The sequence below is a fragment of the Pithys albifrons genome, chromosome 13 (assembly GCF_047495875.1).
Source record: "Pithys albifrons albifrons isolate INPA30051 chromosome 13, PitAlb_v1, whole genome shotgun sequence".
Classification (NCBI taxonomy): domain Eukaryota; kingdom Metazoa; phylum Chordata; class Aves; order Passeriformes; family Thamnophilidae; genus Pithys; species Pithys albifrons.
This window is the reverse complement of record NC_092470.1, coordinates 9,810,251-9,827,771: the sequence shown is the minus strand read 5'-3', so window position 1 is coordinate 9,827,771 and position 17,521 is coordinate 9,810,251. Positions and strand designations below refer to the sequence as shown.

At 40.9% G+C, this 17,521-nt stretch overlaps 2 protein-coding genes across 3 annotated transcripts in view; one reads left to right on the top strand and one right to left on the bottom strand.

The window, feature by feature from the left end:
* SCG3 (secretogranin III) overlaps positions 1-3,430 on the top strand; it is a 28,257-nt gene extending 24,827 nt beyond the window's left edge. For both annotated transcript variants that reach the window (XM_071568558.1, XM_071568557.1), the window contains exon 12: positions 209-3,430. In XM_071568558.1, the coding sequence (XP_071424659.1) occupies positions 209-327 (119 nt within the window). In that variant the 3' untranslated portion in view covers positions 328-3,430. The remainder of the gene's footprint in view (positions 1-208) is intronic.
* A 1,300-nt stretch (positions 3,431-4,730) lies between these two features.
* On the bottom strand, positions 4,731-17,050 carry LYSMD2 (LysM domain containing 2). The gene is made up of 3 exons (XM_071568661.1): positions 16,733-17,050; positions 11,459-11,796; positions 4,731-5,525 (listed from the first exon to the last, which is right to left on the bottom strand). Exons 1-3 carry the CDS (start codon positions 16,928-16,930, stop codon positions 5,474-5,476), a joined length of 588 nt encoding a protein of 195 aa, XP_071424762.1. The 5' UTR covers positions 16,931-17,050; the 3' UTR covers positions 4,731-5,473.
* Between the last annotated feature and the right edge of the window lie 471 nt (positions 17,051-17,521).

Below are 17,521 nucleotides of genomic sequence, written 5' to 3'. Positions count from 1 at the left end.
CCTCTTGAATACTAAAAGCATTGTGATATGTGAAAAGACTGTGCAGGTGTTTTGGGTTTTTTTATTGTTGTCACAAGTTGCTTTTAGAGTGAATTCTCTTCCTGTTTGATAAAATGCATTTCTTGGATAAACTTTACAATGGCATTATTCTTAGGTGAAGCAGTATAATGACAATGACTCATCGTGCAAATGAATTCTTGTTTTTCAGACTATGATCTTTCAAAGCTGAGAGATTTCATTGATCAGCAGGCTGATGCTTATGTGGACAAGGGCATCCTGGACAAGGAAGAGGCTGACGTAATTAAACGCATCTATGGCAGCCTGTAAAAAGTTAGTGGCTGCCAGACATGTAGAAAATTAGAATAGTTTCCCCCACTCCTGGCTCAGTGATTTATGATCTGTTAATTTGAGGATACCATTAGAAATGCTCTGTTTACATTGTACTGACAACTTTCTAGACAGAAATGAAGAGCTGTAGTGCTCCATTCACCTTCTGCATACTGTATTTTCCTACATTCACAAATCAACCCTAAAGGCCAAATTCTGACACTGAATTTCTATTGGATAAGGTAAACACTTCTGTAATGCTCTCTGATTTATTATTTGTGTTTGGTTTACTTTTGTAGAGAAACCAGTTGTTTTTGATGGAAAGTTCTTTTAATGCTACATCTTTTTGCTCTTACTCAGCAAGCTTTCTATAGATTCAACTATGTAAAGGGCATTATTAGAAAATAGTTCATAGTTCTCTAAATAAAATATTTGAAAATAATTTACCTATTAAAGTTTTCATTAATTTTAATATTATTTTGTATTCAGAAATGTTGGGTTTAAATCCTAATACCTTTTTTTGATTCTTTTTTATTTCTTTATTTAGTATTCTGTAACTCGGACCATACTCTCCTTAGCTAACTGATAAATCTTTGATATTACAATTGCCTTTCATATAACAGAGCTGTATTCTCTTCTTCAGCATGTGTGAACATTCTCTTTGGTGCACCATTTGATGACTATGCATGCATAATTAGTTTGATTCCTGATGTGAGTATCCTGATAGCAAGTGTAAATAGCCATTACTTTCTCTAAAGGAAAAAACCCCAAGGAATGTGATTCAAGTTATTCGGCAGAGAAAGGGAAGTTTGCAACTAAGATGTTTTTAGGAGCGTGGGCCTTCCTTTTCAGAAAGAATCAATCATATCTCAGTATCTCCAAATATCAAAGCTATGGTGTGTTTTCTGACCTCTGCTCTGTATTGAGCAGTATCATCTTGTAAGTTTTCTTTTTCCTTTTTTGCCTATATATGTTATTAGCCAAGAATTTGGTACTTCCCAATGAAAAAGGAAAACAAAAATGTCACTCTCATTCGTCTTCCTGAACTTACAGAGTTTTGGGAGAATGGCTGATGGGGTCTTTTATCTTTAAGTGAATGGATAATTTTATGTATGAAGAACTCATAAAGCAAGATCAAAGGTAAGGAAGTTTTTAGAAAGGTAGATTTTCCAATGTGTTCCAGAAGATATAAGTCCTGACTTTATCACCTGCAACAGTTACTTGTGTAGATGAACTCCAGGAAAGCCCTGTTCTCTTTACTTACAGATTCTTCATTGATAATTGAGGTTATCCCTTCTGTGATTTCTTTTAGAAACCTCACGGTATCTCTGGGATTGTTAAAAAATATCAAGCTGATGCAGAGGTTGGAATTTGCCTGCAAAGAAGGGAGATACTGACTTACAGCACTACCTGCATAGCACAAAGTTCTGTAAATGTTAAATCACTTCCTTGGGTAATTTCCTTCCTCATTTTCTCAGCACAGCTGTGGATTTAAGGAGGAAGAGATTTGAGCAATGTTTCTTGGCCAACTCAAGTAAATCCTGGAATCTCTGCAAAACAGAAATTATCAACTGAGCATTACTGATAACCAATGTTAAGTGAAGGTGATAGCAGTGAGGTGTGACAGTGTAACTCTTTGCTAACTGATGATACAGAAGCCACTGAATGGTTTGTGGCATAGATAAAGTATGTCACTGCCTGCTCATACACATCCTGAAATGAATCATTGAATTGCACTATCAGTCACTAATGGTGATTTATTTTTTTAAGGTAAAAACTGCATCCAAAAATGTAGTCAATATAAGCTTCCTCTTTGAAAAATAGTCCCTTAGAAACTTCAGAGGAAATAATTAGTATAAAATAATTCCTTTTGTTTTGAATCAGTGTATTTGTTCTCATCTAAACCCTCTAATTTGATATTATTATTATTTGCTAATATTCTGACAGATCCAAATTTCTTTTTGTCCCTTTAGATCTCAGTTGTGTTCTACAACAGCTTGTAACTTAATTTCTCATATGATTATCACAAAGGAAAAGCAGACATTCCCAAATTTGGATTTAGGAAAGAAATCAGGAGAATGGTAACTAACCATAGACCTTTACAGTAGTGATCACAGATCTGCACTTGAAAAAAACAAAAAAGGACAAACTTTCCTTCCCTAACAATTACTTTAAAATACATCCCAAATTTTCTTCTCCTGTCAATATAATGAGCAATATAATAATATTTTCAATTTTCACTGAAAGTTAGTATCGTACTTTGGTCTCTCATTAGTCTGGTACTAATGGGAAGATGTCATCAACTAGTGACCTGTGATCATGAACAGTATGTGTCCACAAAAAGGCTGGTGCAGTATTTAACCTCTCAGTTTTGCAAATTTGAAAACTTCAACAAAGTATCAATGACATAATTTATAAAAAAAAGACCCAACCATGGGTATGACCTGATTGTGTTTCAGAGTATGCATATTCTTGGACTGTTCTGTGCTTACTCTGCTGCTGTGCATCACTTGGAGTACACACACAGATAATTCCTCAAATTAGAGTCGCTTCCCAGCCTGCCCAAGCCCACTAAACTTGTTACTTGAATGCTTCACATAGTGGTTTCATTGCTGGTACATTGGATGAACATCTATCATTACATCACACCTTTCAGAACTAGACAGTAAAAACCCAGCCAGCCGGATGAATCACCCTGCATTTCTAAGGGGCTGTGACTTGTGCTAAATAAAATCTAACCCAGTGACGCAGGTTTCAACCTGCGCTACAGATCAGTCCTTATTTTTCAGGGAACACTTGGAGCACATTAGGACTGGACATCCACTGCTGGTGTATTTAGTCCGTAATTAGTAGATCATATTCTGTCAGTGCTTGCATTCTTCCTGGTGAGAAGGGCATTTTCACCACCTCTACGTCTCATTCTAAGCTGACAAAAATTGGTTTCTGTGGTGTTTGTATCTCTGCTGAATCCTTCAGAAATACTTCACTCCTAAATTATCACTGAAAATGTAACAAGTACATTATATATGGTATTCACCTTTTGAGCTTTTCTAAGACTATTGTTTCTGATACTGTACTTTATTAAACACTTTACTACAAGCTACATTAGTGTGCTGGTTTTGGCTGGGGTAGAGTTTATTTTCTCCATAGTGACCAATACAGGGCTGTGTTTTGGATTTGTGCTGGAAACACAAATATGTGGATAACGCAGAGATGCTTTAGTTTCTGCTGAGCAGAGCTGACACAGAGCCAAGGCCTTTTGTGCTCCTCACCCCACCCCACCAATGAGGAGGCTGTGGGTGCACAAGAAGCTGAGACACAGCTGGGACAGCTGCCCCCACCTGACCCAAGGGATATTCCACACCATGTGGCATCATGCCCAGTACATAAAGCTGAGGAAGAAGGAGGAAGGGAGCAGATCATTCAGAGTGATGATGTTTGTCTTCCAAAATAAGAGTTACTTATGATGGGGCCCTGCTCTCTTGCAGATGGCTGAACATCTTTGGTAGAAAAAGATTAAATTTCTATGTAGGACTGTAAGATATAACTGGGCTTGAAGTTAGGATTTCTTCTGGAAAAGTAGTTCATTCTGCCTTCATAATGTCCTGCCGAAATTAACTGACAACAATAGAAGTTACTATCCTGTAAGGAATAGATAGAAATTCCAATTTAAGAGAGATACAAGACCTAAAACTAATTCACCACTCTCTTCAGGAAAAATCAGTGCTTCCTTTTATTCATCTAAGCTTTCTCTGTTCTTGTTAATTTGTGTGCCACTGCAGACTTTCTCTTTAGGACCAGAGTTGATTTGAATGAGCCTGCCGGGTCTGAGCCTGCCAACTCTAGGGAAATACCAATTCCTGCCAACTTTCAATTTTTCCTTGAGGTTTTAGTAAATTAATGAAACTTTCTATACCGCTTCCCTCTTAACATACTGCAGAAAGGTCTTTGAGGGAGTGATAAACTATACTCATGAGCTGAAAGTAGGAAACTGCATCTGTCACAGTGGGGATTCAGCAAGTCTTTAATGATGAGAGTTTTGTGAAGCTTATGGGATACTTGAGGAAAAAATGTAGAATGTGTAACAAGAAGTTGCCAATACATTAACTTCAGGGCAACGAGTGAATGCAGACTGCATTCTGCCTTCCTCAGCTTCAGGTGGGGTTCCCTTGCAAACTTGAATACTGGCATCTCTTCTCAGAACAGGGAAGGCTTGTCAATGTGGCTCTTACTAATCTTAATACAGTTTTCTTGACTGCACAACTAGAGAAAATAGCTCTTACAGGTCTCATTTAGGAGTGTGAGTTATAAGGTAAAGGACACTATTTACCCTGAAATTATCTAACAGCTCATATAACTAGACAAACCATTTTTCAGAAAAAACAGGCTAGGACCAAGTTGACTTCATTTTAACAGACATAGCGGTATTTTTGTATTTTATTAAATTAAAACCACACAAAATATAACTGCACACAAGAACACACATCTGCTATTCCAATGTCATACCTCACAAAGAAAAATAGCTGTTTGTAAATGGTCCCCTTAATAGCAGAAATCCAATTTGCAAACAGTTGTTTAACCATAAAGGCTTTAACTAATCCAAACAAGCTGAATTCCCCTTTCTGGAAACACATCATAACCACACACAGACACACACACAGAGTGCAGAGGCAAGTTCCGCAGCCCTGAAGTAGACAAAACTTTCACAGCAGACTTGCCTATGTTTGCAGAATAAGTAAATTTCTATTACTTTCATAGTTTGTCATTTACAAGCAAACTTTAATATTTTTAAATACTTAAAACAAATTTCACTTTAACAAGTATTTACAAAATCTTTACTAAAGATCAACATCCTGCATAAAGGTGACCTCAAGGATATATTGTTGCTACCATGCTACAGTTTGCACAGAAGGGGTAGAAAGGCCATTGCTAGTTTTGGAAGGCTTAAACCCTTTGTTGATATAGCATAAGGACATTAACCTATGGAAGGCAGAAGAGGTCATAATTTCAGTGCAATTTCCCATTCATGACTTCTTTTAAGTACATCAAGATGATGAGTCCAAAAGACTGGGGTTTCAAATTACTGACTGTTTAGTTCTTTAAGAACTGATTTCATGGGAAGTTTTCAGGCCATCACATCTGTCTTCTACTGATGATATGAAGAGGTTGCATAGGGACCTTCCTCATCCTCCTCCTCTCTAAAAAGAAAACAATCATAATCATCAGGTCAGGAACATACCATGTCTCAACAGTAAAGCTGGAATGAAAATGTAGGTAACCACTTTTCCTAATGGGTCAAATTAAGCAATGCCAGCCTTGCCTAACAGGAATACTTGCATTATAATACTGGTAATTACACATCTCTGGAGTTCCTGTTATGTTTAAAGAACAGAATGCTGAAAACAAGCAAAGCTGTGTAAGTTCAACAACATCAGAATGTATTTAAAGAACTATTCTTGAGACTACAGTGCCAAATCAATAAGAAATACTGTAAAGGACAAACAAGTGGAGGGGCATATTGAAATTCCTGTAAAGTTACTTTCAATTTCTTATTTTAAGAATCTCAGTTAGAGGCTTGTTTCAACCTTTTGAATGACAGGGGGTAGAGATGGACCAAATGAACAAGAACAGGAGCAGTGCACCATAGCTGTAGCTGGATCTGTGTCTTGATTCTGCAAGGATATTCCTTGAGTGGGCTCCCTGATGTGTTCTTCCTGTGCATCAGTCTCCATGGAGATTCATCACTTGCATTTTCTTAGGATAAAACAGTTCCCACCAAGTGCTATTGTTAATGTAATGACTGGATAAAGGGAAGTAGTGTTGCTATTAAAACATCCTCAAGAAAAATCAGTTTGCCTGCTGTTTACTTGACTGCCTTTAAAAATAAACTGGTTATATAAACCTATTGCAGGGCAGCATCCAGTACTAATTCAAGCATGCCAAGTTCTCTAAAGATCATTGTTTTGTACTACTGTAGCTTCAAAATTTTCTTCCTGAGAGTCTAGTCTTAAAGCTGCTGCCAATTTTAGTGTTTTGATGAGAACACAAAGACTCTACAGTTGCTACACTGTGATCTTCAAAAGATTACTTCTAATTCTGTATGTGCCTTTGTAGTACAAAGGTACAGTTATTCAAATAGTCTCATAATGGTATAAGGTAAAAATTAAATATTTCAGTACCAAAACCCTAATTGTGCAGACTCTCCCTAATAAATTTTAACAATGATTATATATATACAATTTATATAGGCCCCCAAAATAGAACCAAAGATAGAATAGAAACAAAGATAGAATAGAAACAAAGATAGAATAGAAACAAAGATAGAATATAATCAAAGAGAAGAACCCTACAAACATACTTTCTATGATCTACACTGGAAATTGCTTTGTACTGCTTAGTTTTGTTATATTTGTCCTTTTAGGAGAATAAAATGTGGCAGAGTTACAGCAAAAAGATCTTTCTTCCAATCAAAGGCTACTAGAATTAGTCTTTCAGTCATTCTTCTTGAAAGCCCTAATATAGGAATAACATCCATCATGACATGGCAACAGCCAAACACTGGACTGAAATGAGCTGCATTGATTATGGGTGAATATAACGGAAGAGCTGAAATAACAATGTTACATTAGCAAGTCTTCAGACATCCAAGTAACAAAAGCCTTGTCTAGGCTGTTTGCCCCCACTTCCCTCGTGCAATGGGCTCTTGGGTTGTCAGCAGAGGGCAGAAGACATTGGGGTTACTGCCAGTCTTGAGGAGTTTCTGTATATGGCAGGGACACAAGAATTATGTAGTAGGTTGTTTTGTTTGACCTGAAGCAAAGCCGTGGCTGACTGTAATGCCAAAATACATTTCTGACCATGACTTGGAGCTGCTGCTGCAGCTGGCAGCAAGGGGCAGCAGGAACAGGTCCTGCCTTCCGTCCCAGGCTGCAATACTGGGCCCTGTGAGGTCTGCAGCACTACTCCAAACCAGGGTAGCAGCCAGGAAATATTACTAATGTAGACCTTAGAACTGTGCAGAGCAAGTACAAGTCTGTTCTGATGGCTTAAAAACAAGCTGAGCTTCATATGAAACAAAATTATATGGTAGTAGCTCTGGCCTGTGGCCCACAAGCACCACCATGGCAGTGTGTATCTGTTAAATGACCAAACCATTTACTTCACTTTTAAGACGCTTAAAATAGCAGAGCAGTAATGTTCTCCTTCAGGGAATGCAAAAGGAACAGCACAGCATTACAGCCCTGCAGTGCTGTCCCTTCCTCTTTGCTGTCACCATTTTGCTCAGCAGGTTACAGGAGCTGCAAGAAATCTCCTCCAAGCTGGGACATGTACCAGGCACAAACAACTGCTTCTGTAAGGGCAACCACACCTGAGTGTAAACAAATAAACCCAAACGCTTGGATGCTTCTAGAATCCACAATTAAATGCGGCAGCAACCTGAGGAGATAGTTAATAGCTTTGTGCAGTCTGAAAGAGTTCTCCTCAGACAGCCTCCTTTATTGAGGCATCTGTTTTCTTAGCCGATTGCCAATGACAGTGAAAAATTATTGGGCAAATCATCTCAATTAGTTATCAGTTCCAAAGGCTTCAACACCCTACTCTCTCTGAGGCTGAGGTCAAGACAACTCAGCAGATGACAGTCTATGGTTCTGTTTCAGTGCTGACACCAGTTACAGTGGCTCACATAACCAATAGTTATTAGAGTGGCTCTGTTTAGTTACAAGATTTCCAAAATGCCTCACTAAAAGACAAATGACATGACCTGTCCCAGAAGCACAGTCTATGGCCCCAGTCTTCTGGTCGATCACACTATTACTCTAAAATCTTAAGGACTCTATAAAGAGTTTGCATTAGGCATCTGGTGTTCAACTATCTGATTCAAAAAGCATCACTAAACTTGGCAGTTTCAGCATCCTAAAACATACATAACAGCAATTTGGGCAAGATGAAACAACATCATATTTTCTCAAACTATCCCAAGTTGCTTTTATTCCATGTGTGGATAAAACTAATAGGAAGCATTCTTCCCTAATATGCAAACACATGAGTTAGCAACATATGCTACAAACAACTATATTAATCCTTTTGCATTTCTTCTGGCCTATTATGAAAACATTGCTCAGAACAAAAAGGTCTTATTGCTTGAGCTGCACCTCGGGTAAATACGTGTCATTAGTGATTCATTAGCTAATGATTTCTTGCTCAATGAAACTCTAGTAAAACTAGTATTGCACACAGATCTAGCCATGTGCTTACATAAAACTAATAGAGAAAGGCAGCTGGCACAAGCTGAGTGGATCACATTCTATAACCTTTAATGCTCACCTACTTGCACAGCTATTACAGTTTACTCTGAATCTGCAATTATGGGCTCCTCTTTTTTTCTACCTAAACTTTATTCCTTTGAGAGCACTTAAAGGAGTGACTTCAAGAACTGTGATTAACCCATGTAATTTACCTTAAGATGCCTTTGTAGCACAAGGCGGTTTCTGACTATGAAACAGCCTTGTGTGGTTTAATCTGAGTCAGTGCATGTATGCACATGCATTCTTGGCAACTTAAGGGAGATCAAAATATAGAGCAATTTAATACATGTTATGGTTCTCACCATCTGTCAAATCAGGCTCACTGTATGGTGAGAAGTCACGGCTCTTTAAGTTCTCAAACCGATAGTCTGCTTCTGCCTGCAGTTTTGTTAGTTCCATATCCTGTTTGGTGGCAGTAGATTAACTCCAGGTGCTCCTTTGTTACTCTCAAACAGACACTGAAGTACATGGCAGTGCTGGCACATGTCACATTCTAACCAGGCCTTGACAAGGTAACCTGAATACAGAAGGCCAGAGCAGCTGAAAACAGCACTCTAACTTCATATATGGCTTTCACTATAATAGAAAATTTGCCTATTCATGAGGCTGCTTTACTCTCACGGCTGTCCATTTTTCAAAGGCTTCCTGCTCCAAGCAAGGCACAAGAAACAACTGGGCAGGAAGGAGCACAGGTGCCTCCTGGGCAGCTGCTTTAGCACAGTAAAGAATGTTGCCACCTTCCAGTCTGAGCCCCAAAATACCACTTATGGAACACAACTGAAAAGTATCTCCAAGGTGTTTGGTCTCTCCCTACTCCTGCTCTGTGGAAGGAGTTAACATTCACTTTGGTCCTCTGCCTCTTCCTGTGAAGGGGTCCATCCTTTCCAACTGTGTTGGAGAGGACAAGGCAAGGATGGCTTTTTGTGGGCCATGACTGAAAGCCGGAGGTGGTGAGATAGAAGGGGACATTATGAAGACTTCGTAAGATGCACAGGAAACTATTTCTCTTCAGAAGCCTTGGGTAACATCCTAATCACCAGAGAGCCTGCAGCTCTGTACCTCATGTGTCCTGTAGCTTCATGACCAGTAGAAATCTGTACTCTGCATAATTAACAAAATTAACTGCTAAAGCTGAACAGGAGGTAGGAAAGTAATGCACTCTCCTGTATACATTGTTTTTAGGAGGAAACTTGGTACCAGGCCCCCATTTCCCAACTTGTAACTTTAGCAATATAGGAAATGGGTGTTAGTAGCAGCAGTGCACTATTTATGCAATGTCACTTCCACTGTACTGGCTCCGCTCATGGGGCAGCAAGGTCTGATTGAATTTCCTTCTGTAAATTAGCATGTTATTTTGTTGAAGGGATGTTAAATAACTGCCTTTCTGTGGCAGGGACTGTGATTTCCTGTCATCCAGCTTAACTGCTGGGTCAACACCTCTAATCTGTTAGGTACATAGATCTAATGATATGCAAGTCAGCATCAGCACATTCTGACAGATGCTTTACATGGCTTCAAACACAAGAATGGAAGTGAATGAGTTTGAACAGAGAAGGTTCTGACTTCCAACAGCTATTTTTCCTTTCATATAATCAATTAAAAAAACTACAAGTGTGTTAACAAGATGTGAAAGTATTCCAGCCTTTCCTGAAACTATAAAGCAGTGTCCTGGCAATGGAGTTGTATGAGCAGATACTTCTCCAAAGGAGGCTTGTCCAATGGCTAAAGGCAATATACTGCTCTCCTTCATACTTGTCTCTATTGAACAAAGTTTTCAAGTTGCTGAAATAATTTAAAGAAATGATGGCACTATGCTCCATAAATTTGGTTCTGAAAGTTACTTTCTGCTTAGTGTGAAAAGCATGTTCCTTGCCCTCAAAATCAGAGTATATGAAATGAACCAGGATGAGGAATAAAATTTTACATTAAACAAATTTGCAAAAGCAAATATGTATCTGCAGGCATAATTTCTCTCCAGCTCTGTGGTAACTGAAGCAATCCTAGTGCCCTGCAGTCATACCTTTTATTGTCATGAGAAAGGCCACCTCAGCGTCCCCCACTGAGGTGATTTCTGTGGAGAATAAACAGGCAGAGCACCAGCCCAAGAAATTGCTTGTGAACACTGTGAGGAAGTTTGTTCCAAGAACATGGAAAACAAACACTACTGATGTCTACTCTTGCTCTAAGTCTTTCTGCACTCACCGTGGGATACCTACATATGTGAGGGGATAACCACTGTGGCAGAGCTCAGAAAGGTACTGCTTTTACCATGAGTAAATGTCGGGGAGCTCCTTGCTGTCAAAGCAATACTGAAGAAAAGACGGTGTCTGCATACAGGAGGATCCACAGACAGAGGGATTGTATAGGGAAAGGAGATAGAATAGCTTAACTGAAACTGCATCATGGAGAATATTTACATAATAATCAGGCAGTTTGGGGCAGAAGAAAAAAATGCAAGTCTTGCTGTAAACATTCAGCTTCCACACAGGCCTTGGCTTAGTACTCTACTGAAAACTATGGCTTTGCTTAAGTAGTTGCCCTCTTACATAGCAGGGGATCTTGGAAAATGCTGGCTTTCCAGCTTTTATGGAATAGTATTGGTATTCTCTAAACAATGTGTTGTGAGGCAGCCTTTCTAACTGCCCTTCAAGGCACCTGCTAATGCTGTGCTTTGAATGTATCTGGTGCATGATAATAGCACAGACTTGCTGTTGACAAATTAAAGCTACAGAGGCTGCCTGAGAGGCCCCACAAAGGAGGTTCAGCTTAGACTAAAACGCCTTCAAGGTGAGATTAAGATGCTTAATACCAAAAGTGGCATTTACCTGACGTTGTCATCTTTTAGTTTTCTGGCTGCTTGTTTGGATAACTTAATCTGCAAGTCCAATCTTTGTAGGAAATCTTTGGCAGATAATTCTTCTGGTGCAGTTGTCTGATTGTCAGGCTCTTGAGGACTTGGAGAAGAACTACTTTCTTCCTGAACTGTCATTAGTCCTTCATCACAGGAAGGGGAGCTGTCAACAGTTTCATTCTCAGGAGACTCCAGTGAATTAAGTCCATTGAACAGTAACGGTTTCTCTGATATAACAGGAATATTCAGGGTTTTCCTCAGAAATATACAGTCATTAGTGAACAGTTTATTTGCCCTCTTTATTTGTTCCATCTGAAAAATATAGGAAAAACATAAGTTATTAGGTTTTGGCAAAGTATAAAGTACTAACTTTTTGTAGGAGTACATAGCCTTTAGTTATAATAAATCTGTGCTTTCTTTGCAGCAGCAATGACTTCAGGAAAGAATCTGTTTGCATTCCAAGTGATTTCAAAGTGCATGCTCTGTTTTAGTCTTGCTAACATCCTAGCTTCTTTTATGTAGACTTGACTACAAAATACTGCTTTACCTAAAGTCTTGCACTACCTAAAGAGGCTTTCCTTGAACAGTCTTCCAGTTTCTATACAGGCTTACTTGAGCAATCTGTCAAAGAACAAAAACTCTGTTGTAAAAGTACTGCTGATTTGAATTTATACTAGAGTAAGGCTCAGAACTGCTGGCAACTGCTGTAGGTGAACCCTCTGGTAAAAAGCACACAGAAGTCCTGGAAGAGGAGTATATGCCTCATCCTTGGTATTCCCCTTAGCTGATGTAACACATTCAGACTTCAGATGAAGTCCTGATTTTCAGTGAAAGTTTGGGCAGTGAAAAGAATGGGGGAGTCTTCAACACTTTGTAATGCAGCTGCACAGAGCAGTGGCTGCATTTGTTCACTAAACTGAATCTACAGCCTCTTCAATGGCAGCCTCATGTGTGTGATAATGTGCATGGTAACAGTCACCATATTGTTACATACCTCTGAAGCTACTCTACCGATGAATAGGTTGTGATAGAAGCAACCTCCCTTCTCAGCACATTAATGGATAAAACTCCTTTGTTCCATACTTAACCTGAGAAGTTATTATAAGTTCCATTGCTTTACAGGTGAAGGAAAGCTCCCAATTAATATTTATACTGCATCGCTACTAAAAATGTTGTTTAAGTTCTAACTTATCAAAATTTCCCTTCCAAATCAACAAACTAACTTCCTATTTCTCAACTTCAAGGTTTTAAAAAGCATAGAAATGCATGATTATGTGACTCTATGCTTTAGTTATAACTTGAACTCATGATTTCATTAGTGAAAGTTCTAAGTGGAAACAAAATAAATTACCATTCTGGTCCCCTGGTGACTGTAACAAGCAAAAAAACCCCCAATCACTGAGTACTGCAATGATAAATGCACTCTAAATAAAACTTACTTGAAAATAAGTATAAAGAGAACAGGAAAAACCCTCTTGCTTTCATTAGAACCATTAATCATTTTTATTGAACTACCTGGAGCTAAACTGAGTAAGAATAAAGACTCTATGTCTTGTCATAATAGAAGTCTTGCTGCTAGTATAATCACTCAGCTGAGTGCTCCAAGTACTAGTCACTCACTACTTTAAAGTCTGAAGTATCTTGAGTTCAGTGCTCAGATAATGAGAAAATTGCTCCACCATCTTATCTTTGTCAGTCTTAAACTCTCTTAAACTTTGGCACTACTTGGAGTCCTTCCCAACTGCAAAAGACAAGACCATCGTTACCCATCGTTAATTGGGTTTAACATGCCTGTGCATTTCTCACACTGAACACAGCAGCAGGAGAACCTCTTGGGATCCAAGGGAGCCTACTGGACTGCGTTTGTGCAGATCTGAGATTGTGTGGCCACTTGCAGAACTGGAATCCAGTACTACATGCAGTGCAGATCTGTATTGTGCATTAAAAGTATCAGCTGTAGTGCTGTTAGAGATCTGGTGTCCTGTATGGATGCATTTGCTTGGGTCCTGGAAACCTGATGAAATCTTCCTCCCTAAAAATAAGAGCTTCTCAAGGATAGGTGTATGGGGATGTAATAGAAACAGTGCAGTTTAACTCAGCAGGAATCTATTTCTATCCATTAAATATACAAAAAATTGTACTCTCTACTTCAAGATAACCCCAACCTGTTGATGCAGATGGCTAAAATGATGAAATGCTTGGATTTAATAATCCCTTTCAAAACCTAAATAGTTAATATCTGGTGACTCACAGGAAGTTACTACAAGTAAGAGAAGCTCACTACTCTTCTAACCTCCAAAGCTTGGAAGCTCCTTTTAGTTGGGCTCGTACAGTATAGGAGGCAAGTTCTCCCCCAGGCTGATCCTCATCTGAAGGGTATAAAGGAAGTTTTACCTGACTAAGTCTGAGACCTCTAATGGTCCTAATGTAAAGGTCAATTGTTAAAATCTCTAAAAGTTGTCTGTCTTGATGAGTGTCAAAAGTATTTAAAATGCTAGCTGGAGTTTTTCTTTAACACAATACAGAAGCTGAAAACTGAGATCTACTGCAGGGGAGTTGGAAAGTGATGCTTCAATAGCTGATAAATAATGTACTGTACTTCAGTTCTCCTTCTTACTTCACTGTAACTCTACCTCTGGTTATTTCTTCCTAAAATACCACCTCATGACATTTGGAAGATTGTGTACCTCTGCACTGAGTAACAATGAAATGGAAAGTACTTGGTTCTAAAAAGAACATCCCTCAGCCTTGAACAGGTTATTTCATACGTGCATTATGTAACTACTACAACTCAATATGACTCCATAAAACTCATATGTGTATGGAGAACAGGATGCAACAACAGTTTTCTTTTTTTAGTGCTAGGAAGGCTGAACTTATGTCTGTTGGCTACAGATCTATCATAGTGAAAGAGCAAAAGATTTAGCACAGGCTTAATACTTTAACTGAACCTGCACTAATGCATGAACTGGTGCAGAATTAAGTAATCAAAACTGCTTCTCCTGAAGCACTTGCAATGAACCATAAATATGATACTAAACATGAATTCCCAGAGTTAATTTACGCAGAAGGAAGACACAATGAAGGCAAGTTGTAAAGATTAATAGCCAGTATCTGGGGGAGGGGGTGAAGGGCAGAAGACGAGGCCAAACAAAGCACACTGATCTCTCTCCCCCAACATGACATTTTCACCTCTCGCTCTCTGGCTGCCAAGTCATGCCAAGGGAGGCACTGGACAGGATGTCTCTTGCTACAAAGTAACTCCAAGTGAGGAAAACCACAGGAGAAACTTCCAAAACCAGTGACACTGGAGGCAATGGCAGCCAAAGATAATTTGCCACTTCTAGCCAAGGATACACGATGCAGGAAGCAAATGAAATGACTCTTTAGGGAAGTCAGTCCTTATCACTGTGCGAAAACACAATGTTCTTCATTTTGCTAAAAGCAAATACATTTGCATACATTTCTACCCTGGGTTGAAAACCATTAAAACAGAAACACAATGGCTGATTTCACCAAACTTGGCACTCACCTAGGGATATTTCTTGTCAGTTTAACCTTTTTCAACTGAAGTCCATAATGATGGAACTCTGGTTTCTTAAGCAGAATACTTACCAACATTAAATCGAATAACCCATAACATGTTGGGGGGAAAAAACCCAACATATATACTTTAAATGCATCATCAACACAGAAAAAGCTTATTAAACTTATACTATGACCAAAGTTTATGGTTCCTAACTTAAAGCTGATTATACAGGTTTAATCCACAACTTCACTTTGGCTGAAATGGAGTCACACATTATTTAGAAATGCCATTTTTGGAGGGAAAACTACTATTTTAGTAATCTGTTTTTATTTTTCACTTATTGCAGTGAATAAGCACACTTCTGAATGAGGAATAATATCGCTAAATCATTTAGGCCAGAGATTATTCATTATGGAAAGAACTGCCAAAACAAAACAAAACAAAGAAAAAAAACCCACAAAAATCAAACATCCAATGTGCTGCTTTGCCCTCTTAGTGAGCAAAACTTCATTTTAATGTGGACCAGTGTAAGTTCAAAATGTCGTTAATCCTGTTGCCAACAAGAAAGAGTCAAAAGTGGCATAATATTCCAAAATAAGGAGAAATACTTTTAGCTCTTTTCACAATGAAGGCTGAATGCTGTTCAAGGTGATGGAAGACTTTGGTAGATCTTGCAGACCAAGAGAAGGAAAAGAAACCATTACAGTCAGAACCTACTAGTTTGGGAATGCATTATACCTCTTCTAGAGAGAGCCCAACTGGAAAGTGCTGTTTGCAGCTGATGTGAAAGTAACACTGACAGCGCCACGCTCATCAGCTGCCTGGCCCCAGGCAATTTGGCACGGGTGGGACCACTGAACCTGCGTATCTGTACATGCTCCCCAAATAAGCAGGATGAAGGCAGGTAGGTGAGCTCTACTCTATGGGCAAAGGTAGCGCTGGTACACCCTACTGGACTCTGCATGCCCTACACTGCCATAAGCCTTTCAACATTTTTCACAGAAATAAGCTTGCTTTCTCCACAGAAAGTGAGCAGAAAAGCAACACTTTCAAAACAATGGTATTTGTCCCTCACCTCAGGTCTAGTACGAAGATCACAAGGGAAGAATGTTTAGCCCTGAAGCTACTAGGAGAAATTCTTTCTCCTTGGCACTGCTTATGAGTCAATCTCAAAACAATGCTTCTTTTCAAGGTAAGTTTAATTGCATTGATTTTCTTTTTCAGTCTGAAGTGAGTGTAGTGGTGAACAGTTGAGTGGGTACAGGTTTCCCGGCGGGAGCAAGTGTGTCTCCCATCCCAGGGGCCCAACCCGGCGCTTCTCAGTTCGGAGCCTCTCGCTGGGTGCTCAGCCCTCGAGGCAGGCCAGGAACTCGGATGTTGGCATTTTCAATACTGAAACTGAACCCAGCGCCGTAGCAGAGGGAGAACACCCTTTTCTGCTCCCTGAGCGTGGGAAACGCTCTATGGGACAAGTTCTTGTCGTCCCAGCTCTGGCGCCACCGCTGCTGAGGCTCCGGCACGGGCAACCCAGGGATGCTCTGGACCCCCAACCCTGGAAGTGCTCAAGGCCTGGCTGGATGGGGCAACCCGGTCTAGTGGAAGACGTTCCTGCCCACGGCACGGGGGTTGGAAGTCGATGATCTTTAGGGTCCCTTCCAACCCAAACCACTCCGTGGCTCCAAGGGCCGTTCTGGGCCCCGCCGCCCCTCCCTCCCTTACCGTGACGCCGTACTTGAGGGCGATGCCCTGCAGCGTGTCCCCGGCGCTCAGCCGGTGCTCCACGTACCGCTCTGCCAGCGGCGCGGCCACGCTCGCCGTGCTGCCGTACGAGCGGGCCTTGGTGCGGGCGAGCCGCTGAGACAGCTCGGCCTCCGACTCGGGCCCGCCCGAAGGCTCCTGGCGCAGCGCCTCGGCCATGCTCCCGCACCGCGTTCAGCGCCCGCGGCCCCGCGCCGGCACCGCGGGCATCGCCCCGGCCCGGCCCGGCCCAGCCGCACCGCAGGACACGGCGAGGCCCCGACCCGGCCCCGCAGCCCCGCCCGGCGCCCGGAGGCCGCATGCGCGGGGCAGCGCCCGCCCAGGGCCGTCCGGGGGGCGCGGCGGGCCCGGGGCCCGCACCGGGGAACCCGTCCCGCTGCTCGGCCTCGGACCCGACCTCCCCCGGGGGCCCCTCCGCGGCCTCGCCGTCCCTCCGTGCCCGCGCCTACAGGGGCAGCGCAGAGGCCGCGGAGACTCCATCCCGCTGGAGTCTCGGTACCTCGGTTTGTCATTGAGCCTGAGAGCAAAGAGTAAAAAGGAGTGACTGCCGGCGTAAGTGCACAAATATGAGAGTGTAATTATGCCGGATTTGTTGGCATAGTAAGAAGTGGGCAAATTCACTTGAAATGGAAAGTAACTTGTGCTTTAGAAGTAAGGAATGGTTTGGGTTGGAAGGGGACCTTGACAATCACCATATTCCCGCTGCACTTCAGCTGGGTCAGGTTGCTCAGAGTCCCGTCCCACCTGGCC

Excerpts from the sequence above, each read along its gene's own strand:
- LYSMD2 (XM_071568661.1), bottom strand. The coding sequence starts at position 16,930 with ATGGCCGAGGCGCTGCGCCAGGAGCCTTCGGGCGGGCCCGAGTCGGAG. Across the intron at positions 11,797-16,732 it reads CCCTCAAGTACGGCGTCACG|ATGGAACAAATAAAGAGGGC; the intron begins GTAAGGGAGGGA and ends TATATTTTTCAG. Across the intron at positions 5,526-11,458 it reads CTAAAAGATGACAACGTCAG|AGAGGAGGAGGATGAGGAAG; the intron begins GTAAATGCCACT and ends TTTTCTTTTTAG.